Here is a 10,556-nt window from a genome sequence, read left to right as displayed (position 1 = left end):
AACCAAGTGATCTGAAAGGTTAACCAGACTTTAGCCACCATAGTTGCTCCGAGCCTCGTGGTTTTTGCAGAAGCTTTTTTGACTTCCATAAACTTTTCATCGAGAGCCCACTCATTCATGTGCTGTGTGAGAAACGTCCTTGAAGGACGGACGGAGGACTGTTTTTAAGTGCTTTTCACAGTGTGTGTGTGTGTGTGTGGGGGGGGGATCCCCCTGGAAACACCTCCAGCTTCAGCCCTGCAGCCACAGGCTGTCACCACGAGCCGTCCTGGCAGCAGAATGCTTTTACGTGATAGTTTTAGCCGGTGAATTGTAAAAAGGTCAAATACTAAAACGTTTGAATTGTGCAGGAATCTGTCAGAAACACAGGTTTGTCTGGTTCCTCAGCAGGAAGACATCACAATCGGGGGCCAGGACACGGGAGTATTTTTTATTTAACTCTCTCATGCCAACACAAAACACCCCAAACGAAGCCATTTTCATAAATGAAATTTATTTGCCAAATTTATGCATTTGTGGTCATTTTTGGCATTTCACCAACTTTATAATATATATCTCATATATATTATATATAAATGTATACACACACAAAAGTGACGTTATAGCTTTCTTTTGCACTGATTCTTCTTACCATCAGGACGCATACGGATGTGTAAATGTTTAGATGGAGGTGTGAAAGTGTTGGCGATCACTGTGACGGGTCTTTGGTAAACCATGTTGTCCACACACAGCTCATGCAATGCCAGTGTTTCCTTCTGAGTGCTTTCTTTTTCCTTTTTTGGTACTGATCATTAAAACAAATTGTATATTTTTGGAGGAAGACCGTGTGTTGGTGTGTTTGTCACGACTTCACAGCCTCCTGGGACTGTTTCTCCCGCTGTCGCCGCTTCTTCACAAACGCCTGAGCCTCCCGCTCGCTTTTCCTGGACTCCAGCAACTTCAAGATGCTGTCCTCTGGAACAACAGAAGCACACAGAGTTAGGATCTTCTGGATTGGTAGAATTCAGTTTGACACAAGTGTCAGTATGTGGGCAGACGTCCAATAGTCTAGAAGCAGGATATACAGACACGTTCACATATCTACATAGCTGTTGACTCAAAGGAAATGGTTCAAGAAGAAGAACGGTGGATTTACAGTTATGAGATTGTTTGAGCCTTTTCTAAACTTCATCAGGTCAAACAAACATAAGGAGAAGGGTCGACAGTGGCACAGGAGTTAAGAGCTCGCCCCGCAATCGGAAGGTTGCAGGTTCAAGCCCCGCTCAGTCTGTCGCTGTCGTTGTGTCCTTGGGCAAGACACTTAACCCACGTTGCCTGCTGGTGGTGGTCGGAGGGACCGGTGGCGCCTCTGTCAGTGCGCCCCAGGGCAGCTGTGGCTACATTGTAGCTCATCCCCACCAGTGTGTGAATGTGTGTGTATGGGTGAATGACTGATTGTGTTGTAAAGCGCCTTGGGGGGTTCCAGGACTCTAGAAGGTGCTATATCAAATACAGACCATTTATCTGTGGAGCCTGGCTCTGACCTAACTCAGTCCAGCTTGGTTCTATCAGTGATAAAATGTTAAATAAAAATTCTGATCATCTTTCCTCTAAAAGAATAACCTGCGTTTAGCCCACGCTGGATCTTAAGCCTCCATGTTTTATCTGGAACCGTCACTTATTTTCCACACTCCCGGGATTACAGCTCCACCTCCCACCCAGTTCTTCCGTCATTTACTATTGGTGTTTATTAAACAAGCCTGCCTGCGGACAAATACCAGATCATACTAATGATTACATACCAGATATGATTAGCATAACAGCACTCAGAGCCATAGGGTTGGAGCTATTAACCATGGCCATGAACACACAGGGGCAGTTGGAGCTGTAATATTTTACCAATGCCTTTTTTCTGACTAGAACCCCCCACCCCCCTCCAGGAAAGTACCCAGAGAAATACTCTAAACTAGCAATGTTGAAAGCATCTTCTAAACTGGCACCCTCCCTGCACCTGTCCCCCACTCCACTGTCCACTCCGTGTTCACTTCCCTCCATGATTGATTATGCTGCCTCACTGCCACCTAGGATTGACTGAATACTGTTTGTTGTTGGCCTCAAGGGCAACCTGCTGGTTTGATTATCACCCGTAAGTCACTTTGGACAAAAGCGTCTGCTAAATACATAAACATTAACATCTAGAGCACCAGTTTCTGTCCATAGTGAAACCAGAGGACCAAGAAAGAAGCATCTGCTCCTGGAGGGACACCTTCAAGCTGGACTAGAACCAACAGCTGTCAACATGGATAAGACAAATGTCTTTTAGAGAAAGATTTTATTGTCACATGACAAATATGGAGCTGTTTGTTCACAATGACAAGAGTGGAGATGAGGCTTTAAGACCCAAGAATACAGAAACAGCTATCAAGCAAGGAGGTGTCAGCATCATGATGTGGTTCTGGTGTGCAAAGTGGAATAATGAAAGAGGAAGTTTTATCGTTCCGTACTTTGTTCTCTCCTTTAAATTACTTTTTTTGTTGTAGCACTTTTTTTAGTTAATTTTACTAAAGTTTTTAGTCATTACCAGGTATTTACCTTGTGTTGTTTTACTCAGTTCTTTTTCTACCTCTTGATTTGAACATTTTACCTTGTTTCCTTTTATTGTGTGTCAAGCGCTTTGGTCAGCTGTCATGCTGTTGTTAAATGTGCTACATAAATAAATCTGGATTGGATAGGATAGGAGGACTACCTCAGGTTCTTTTACTCCACCTGAGATCATCAGCAAGATGGTTGAAACTTGGACCCAACTGGGCGTTCAGAATCAGAATGAATCAGCATCCCGGTACAACCAAATAACATTTCTACACAACCTGTCCAAGAGCATGCCAACAACACAAACATAAACAGGACATACTGTGCAGCCTCTAAACTACGCTCCCATATGCAGATAGGAAATGGGGGTGGGGCATATCAGCCCTTCCATCGACAGGATACAGCAGAGGTATAAAAACCTCAGTATATAGTACATGCCTTTTTGTTTTTCTGAGGCTCCGCTATGACAAACACATTCCAATGAGTGCTAACCAGGTATAGCTAGTCTGTTCCGAGGTGTAAACATGGATTGCCATGAAGCAGTGATCTCCAACTTCCTTCCCCTGCATGTTTTACCGTTCTGCAGAGCTGCTGAACTGGTGAATCAAGTGTGTTAGATTAGGGAAACAACTAAAACATGCTGTATACTGGCCCTTGGGGAAGGGAGTTAGGATCTGCTTCTTGCAGGACAGGTGACTTTGAGAGACTTCAGGGCAGCGGTTGGAGAAGCTGAAGTTGCAAACGGGGTATCCTGCTTACAAGGGACGGAGGGGGGTAAGATACTTAATTTACCCTGTAAAGATCGTTTTAGCGCATACTGGCTGAAGAAAATGTTTTAAAAATATGAAAATGTTACTTAGTGCCTTTTAAAGAACCACACATCCCTTTGTTGAGCACAGGTAGCTTGCCAATTTCTCCCAAAAGCTTTTGAAATTTGCTGTACCACCCATTCCAAATAGCAGAAACCCAATTATCACGAGTCCAATTACATAAACATTTTCTACATCCTCCACGCACAGCAGTGACATGATCTACTGGCCCCAGGTATCCATCACATATCCAGCCGAGTGCGTTCTGTTAGCTCAGGAGGGCTCTCCCTCAGCTGTTCTTCAGGTAGAGAAAAGTTGATCGATTGCATTTAGAAACCAGCTGACCAGGTCCATGGTTGAAAATGCAAAGATGCTCCAGATGGACTGTCAGGACGTGGGCAGGCAAAGACAGGCAGGGTTAGGAGGAGGAATAGAAAAAGGCATCTATCTTCGCATAAAGCAAGAAGAATGAAACGGGACAATGACCCCAAACGCATCAGAGCTGGTTTTTGATTGGATAAAGCAGACTAACATTTAGATTCTGAGCTGGACTTCACATGACGGACATACAGTTAACAGCCATGTAACTACTCAAGTAATTCTGCCAAGAGGAGTAAAATATCAGCCACAGTTATAACAGAAGACTGATGGAAACAAAAGCGTGTCTGATCAGGTGCAGCTGTACTGAAAAACTGGAAATCCTTTGTTTGTTCAAATTACGTATTCCTGACTTGTAGTTTCTTCATAAGTTGATTAAGTTTGTAAAATGAAGACGATTAACTTGTGTAATGTTAACTTAAAAGGGTACAATGTAGTTTTACTTGATTCCTTCTTGTTGGAGTAACTTAAAAAGATTGTGTTCACGATTCAGCTCACTGATTACTGGTTGGATGGAACAGATTTCCCAGCATGCCATGCTCTTTCTGAATGTTGAAAATTTAAATGAATCCATCTGTTACAGCTTGAGTTCAATTCACATTTAAAGTAATATAAGTGAAATGAAATATACATGTGTAGCAGGATGAGGCAGCCTGCTCCTGATGATTAGAACACCTGGCCCTGTCAGTAGGAGAGCTGTGGGCATAAAAAGCAGACCCAGTCAGTGTTTCTTTCTTTGCTCACGGAAGTAGCTGCACTTTGGACAGCAGCAGCGTAAGCTGGACGTGTGTTGGATCGCGGCGAGTACTTTGATCAGCTGTTAAAAGCAGATTAGTGACAACGAATACAGGCTTGTATGCAGAGAGAGGCAACGTTTGGAAGCTCCATAAGAGAGCTGTAACTTTACCTGCGTGCTGTTGGACGGGAAGCGTGCCTACCTTCTAGTGTGACCTACCGTTGGTGTGGTATGTATGTGCGGCACGCCCCCCTCGCTGCACGCTCAGTCATGACTATTCTTTTCTGGGGTTAACAAGGTTTATTACCTTTTAGGACCCGAGGTGTTGTGGTGCTTGTGGGACATTGTTTTGAGTCACTGCTGTGATCCTTAAACAACCGAGGAGCGGTTCAACGGAGCTGACCGACCTACCTGGAGCGATTGGGCTGCCGCTCACTTGGAGCGCAGCCGAGGATTGGAAAATTACTAGTAGTGCTCCTTCGCCAGACGTTTTCCACCCAGCGTGCCGGTTGGAGTGGATAGAGAGATCCCCTCTCCCCTGGCGCAGGAGGACTCCGGAGCACTATTTTATATTTTAACAGTGTTCATTTACTTGTTTCTAACCCCTGTTTGTTTTGTCCAGGCCGGAGCCAAGGGTGGTGACGGTGGTTCTCTGGTGGCGTTTGCTGTGTGCGAGCTGGTATTGGTTCTTTTCACATCTGCGTGACTGCTCACTAGTGCTTTGGGTGATTTTTGTATTTAGTTTTTCTTATTTTACTAAAACCTCCAGTGGTCCCACTACACCTTGGTAAGCTCCAGCCTTGTGACACTATTTTTCTTTGTTTAAATTCCCCCTTTTTTAAATTACTACTTTTAAATGACTTTTTAAACTGTCTTTTATTAAACATGGTGTTTAATCAATTAGAACTTTTTGTAACCTCGTTTCTGCCGCCTCTTTGGAGCATGAACCTACGTGTGCCTAGAGGTGTCCAATTTGAAATTCCCAAGGTGGCGTTGTGTGTTCTCCCAGTTTGGGTGGTAAATAATCAAGGTTAAAGGGACAAGCTTCAGAAAGAAGGTACCCTACCACGAGCTCCGCCACATTTGGCGTTGTTGGCAGGATCTTAACTTTTTAATAGTCTGCTTAGTCCCAACCCATTCCGCCACACGTGTACAAAAGAACTGTGTGTAGTTCTTAAGCTGGCAGTGAGCAAAAACAAAAACCATGACTGAAAAGGATAGTGGTACAGAGGGGTTCATAATGTGACAAGGTGGAGAAACAAGGGACCGGGATTTGATCCCCAGACTCCTGGGTGAGAGTCACGCACGCCAACCAGTCAGCCAAAAGGACATCCCCGTGGCTAAGTAGCCAGAGCACATGATCAATCGGGATACAGTGACAGGATGCTCACCCTGTCACAATAAGCACTCAGCAGTGTCTCCAAGTACAATGACGCCCATAGAAATCATAGTGAGTTTGACCAACTCCATTACTTAGTAATGCTGTTTGAATGAACACACTAACGATGTTCTACAGGAGCACATGCGTCCCAAGCTCAGATCGTCCACCCAAACCTTCGTACTGTAAACATAAAACAGTTATTTTGAATAAAATCAAGTTACTTTAGTTCATAACAATCACGTTGAGTTGACATGACTTGTTTTAGCAGTTTCACATGATAGTTTGACCCTATATCACTAAACAGGATCCAAATGTAGTAAATAAGTTGACTCAACTTTGATGAATTACTTTGGCTCAACACAAGTTAGGATAACAGAAATGTATGAAGCTGAACTGAAGCAACTTGATCACGTGGCAGTCCTTTCCATGATTTTTTTCATGTTCATTCAAAGAGTTATCATCATCCATTTTCATCCGCTTATCCGGAGTCGGGTCGCGGGGGCAGCAGCCTAAGTCGAGAGGCCCAGACTTCCCTCTCCCCAGCCACTTGGGCCAGCTCCTCCGGGGGAATCCCAAGGCGTTCCCTGGACAGGTGAGAGACATAGTCCCTCCACCGTGTCCTGGGTCTACCTTTAGGTCTCCTCCCGGTTGGAAGTGCCCGGAAAACCTCACCAGGGAGGTGTCTAGGAGGTATCCTAACCAGATACCCGAGCCACCTCAACTGGCTCCTCTCGACGTGGAGGAGCAGCGGGTCTACTATGAGACCCTCCCAGATGACCGAGCTTCTCACCTTATCTCTAAGGGAGAGCCCAGCCACTCTTCGGAGAAAACTCATTTCGGCCGCTTGCTTCCGTGATCCCGTTCTTTCGGTAACTACCCAAAGCTCATGACCATAGGTGAGGGTAGGAATGTAGATCGACCGGTAAACCGAGAGCTTCGCCTTCTGACTCAGCTCTCTCTTCACCACGACAGACCGGTACAACGCCCGCATCACCACAGATGCAGCACCAATCCACCTATCGATCTCATGCTCCAGTTTTCCCTCACTCGTGAACAAGACCCCGAGATACTTAAACTCCTCCACTTGGGGCAGGACCTCATCCCTGACCTGGAGAAGACATTCTACCCTTTTCCGAATCAAGACCATGGTCTCAGATTTAGAGGAGCTGATTCTCATCCCAGCTGCTTCACATTTGGCTGTGAACCGCTCCAGTGAAAGCTGAAGATCACGTTCTGATGAAGCCAACAGGACCACATCATCTGCAATAAGCAGAGACCTGATCCTCAGGCCACCAAAACGGATGCCCTCCACACCTTGGCTGCACCTAGAAATCCTGTCCATAAAGGTCATGAACAGAATCGGTGACAAGGGGCAGCCTTGGTGGAGTCCAACTCTCACTGGGAACGAGCCCGACTTACTGCCGGCAATGCGGACCAAGCTCTGACACCGGTCATACAGGGACCTAACAGCCCGTATCAGAGGGCCTGGTACCCCATACTCCCGAAGTACCCCCCACAGGGCCCCCCGAGGGACGCGGTCAAACGCCTTCTCCAAATCCACAAAACACATTTAGACTGGTTGGGTAAATTCCAAGGACAGGACGAAAACCACATTGCTCCTCCTAAATCTGAGGTTCGACAATCTGATGGACCCTCCTCTCCAGAACCCCTGAATAGACCTTACCAGGAAGGCTCAGGAGCGTGATCCCCCTGTAGTTGGAACACACCCTGCGGTCCCCCTTTTTAAATAAGGAGACCACCACCCCGGTCTGCCAGTCCAGTGGGACTGCCCCTGATGTCCACGCGATATTGCACTTATTATTTTGTGGGATTAGTGTGTTTATATTTGAACCCTTATGTTTAACTTCTATTCTATACAGAAGAAAGAAAATTCACAATAAATTCAAAATTATGAACCCAGTTTGTGTTTTTACAAATCTTTAGAATTTTACGTAATCATCCCAGCCTGGAAAAAAACAACTCCCAGGACTATCCCGAGTCTTCCCAAACCCACCGTTAGGTTTAGGATGCATCAGAGGCAGGCGTTTCTGTCCAGAGGAGGTATCTGACTGCAAGCTTTGTCCTTCCTCTTCTTTGGTAGAAATCCCTGAAACATCTTCAAGAGCCAGGAAGGCTTCACCCTCAAAGTCATCCGTCATCAAGGTGTCATGGTCCAGAACTGTGATCACCAGGCAAGCTCCTGGAGCGAGGCACTGGTCCAGGGAAACCAGGCTGTGATGTAGAAAACCTTTAGTCAGCTAACACAGCAGAGCCTTAAAGGTGTGGATCATTTAAAGAACAGCACGGTGAGAAGCGTGAACTGTTGAGTTTAACAGGAAAAATGGAACAGCCTGCACAGAGAGTATTAATACAAATAAGTAGGTGGAAACTAAGAATCAGGAACTTACAATTCAAAAGTCTCATCAAAAAGAGGATTGAGGTCACATCTTTTGATCTGAGTGCAGCGAGGCTCAACCTCAGGAAAGATGTGGTGAGGCTCCAGGCAGAGGTGCACAAAGGGGTCACTGAAACCTGACAAGCACCAAAACGTTAGCTTACACAGGAAGTCGGGTTCACAGAGCCCACATCTAGATGTCTACCATTGCTGTCCATTGGTAAGAGTTTGAGTGCATTCAGCACATCAACTCTGAGTCTTTGGTCAGATATCCTGTAGGTTGCGAGAAAAGTCACGGCACCATATTTCTCCCCACTGTAATTCTTCTGTGGTGGAAACAACAGAGACAGGAAAACTAGTCAGAATAATCCTGATCCCAAACACGTCCGGTGCTTCTGTGAAACTCACCTGCTCCGTTATTTTTCTCCTAAAGAACTTCTCTATAAGCTGTTGGCTGGTCATGGAGTGGTGAGTGAGGAGGGCCTTTAGAGTCTGGAGAAAGAGCAGCAGGTCAGAAACCCAAGATGTTTACAGAAACACACACACACACACACACACACACACACACACACACACACACACACACACACACACACACACACACGCACACACGGGCCTGGAGACATTTCACTTGAAGCACAAAGACAGAACTCATTAGATCTCCACTTTGTGACAACCCCACCACCAGTTGGGTCTTTCCTTTCTGCGTTTGTTTGTTTGTTTGTTTGTTTCTGCTACAGGCTGCTCATCTGTGGTACCGGTGGTCAGTAGCGGTTTTAGGCACGGGCAGACAGGGCAGTTGCCCGGGGCGGCATTTTTTCATGACACAAAAGGGGCGCACAAGCGCGGAGTAAAAAAAAAAAAGGAAATCTGCGCCGCACGAGGTTTTCTATTATCTGTCATATGACAGTGTCTGGATTGGAAACAGCAAGTTGGCGCCCCCTGCAGTTGCAGGCGCTCCTGCTGACTGAGAACGTTCACGTGCTCCGTGTGTGTATGAAGAACAGGAAGGGGAGGGGTGCGGCGGGGGAATTCACCTCTGCGTCTTTCCCAAATGAAATGAGCGTGCAGGGGCTGAATCAACTGTATTAACATGGCTAAAGCCAATCACATCTTAACGTTCTTCCATATTTCATTCATAATATCATAAACACAGGCCTATCATTCTTTCAGGTTTCTCTGAATTGTGTGAAATGGCCGAATAAAAAAAGGAAAAACAAAACGATTTTGTGGTCACCCCCCCATCAAGGTCAAATTGTTTAGTCCTGACTAAAGGAAACTTATTGAGTCAGGAGCCAAACAGAAGAGATGAACATAAAAAGGCTAAAACCACCAGGTGCCCCATTCAGGGGGAAAAAAAGAAAACAGAGCAGAAAGATAAAGGTATGTAGCTCTCATGATGCATGTTTTCAATTTTTTGAACCAGTTAACTGGGATTTTAACGGTTAAATGTGGTCAACTAATTGCTAACAGAGCTAATAGGGCTGAAATATTTAAACCAATATTCAAATGGTTTGAAAAAAGTCCTTGAATCGGTTTTTACTGATTCAAACTAGGATTTGTTAAATGCTCGCTGCAGCCTGTGGCCTGCCTGAACAACAACAAACACATGTTGAACATGTTCACATAATAATAAATAAAACAACTCTACAAGCAGAAGAAAACTCCCCAGTCACCACTAACTATCCTGTTTGTTTATTGCAGATGGCTGCACTGGTTATTTTTTACATGATTTGTTCTGTAAAAGTTGGCATTTTTGGTAGTCTACAGTTTTTTTTATGTCAGTTTAAATTACAATTTCAGAGGCAATTCTAAAATATTATGGATCATGAGATCTATTGGAGATCTACCCCAACTTTTGGACTGCTCTGCCAGTCACTGTGGCTCAAGCTGAGAGGAGCTTTTCAAAACTTGATCAAGTCATACCTGAGGTCAACTATGTTTCAGGGGCGGCTCACTAACCTGGCTCTGATTAGTATCAATCACTCAGTAGGGGAGCAGATTTCATATTATTCACATTATTGATGACGTTGCATCAAGGTTAGGTTTTAATTTTAGTTTGTGTTTTCTGTTCTAAGTGCAATGCTGTAGTGATTATCTTTAGTTTGTTATGTGTGAAATATTTTTGCTATTTAGAATATTTACTATCTATTATGTTCATATATTCTTAATATTTAGTTATTGTTTGTTTTTGTATATTTGATTCTATATATTTTGATACAGTATATAATGTATAGTGCTTTACATTCTGACAACTTCATAGTAATTAATGTAAATATGTGCAACTTA

The 10,556-nt window shown here is 44.6% G+C and overlaps 1 protein-coding gene across 2 annotated transcripts in view; it reads right to left on the bottom strand.

Annotated features, from left to right (window-relative positions):
• Positions 1–658: 658 nt before the first annotated feature.
• The window catches only part of unc13d (unc-13 homolog D (C. elegans)), a 118,438-nt gene continuing 108,540 nt past the window's right edge, over positions 659–10,556 (bottom strand). For both annotated transcript variants that reach the window (XM_070545486.1, XM_054736485.2), the window contains 5 exons: positions 8,676–8,759; positions 8,473–8,593; positions 8,281–8,404; positions 7,887–8,104; positions 659–954 (listed from right to left, as the gene is read on the bottom strand). In XM_070545486.1, the coding sequence (XP_070401587.1) occupies positions 842–954; positions 7,887–8,104; positions 8,281–8,404; positions 8,473–8,593; positions 8,676–8,759 (660 nt within the window). In that variant the 3' untranslated portion in view covers positions 659–841. The remainder of the gene's footprint in view (positions 955–7,886; positions 8,105–8,280; positions 8,405–8,472; positions 8,594–8,675; positions 8,760–10,556) is intronic.

Source organism: Nothobranchius furzeri, chromosome 16 (genome assembly GCF_043380555.1).
Source record: "Nothobranchius furzeri strain GRZ-AD chromosome 16, NfurGRZ-RIMD1, whole genome shotgun sequence".
Taxonomy (NCBI): domain Eukaryota; kingdom Metazoa; phylum Chordata; class Actinopteri; order Cyprinodontiformes; family Nothobranchiidae; genus Nothobranchius; species Nothobranchius furzeri.
This window is presented reverse-complemented; position numbering and strand designations above follow the sequence as displayed.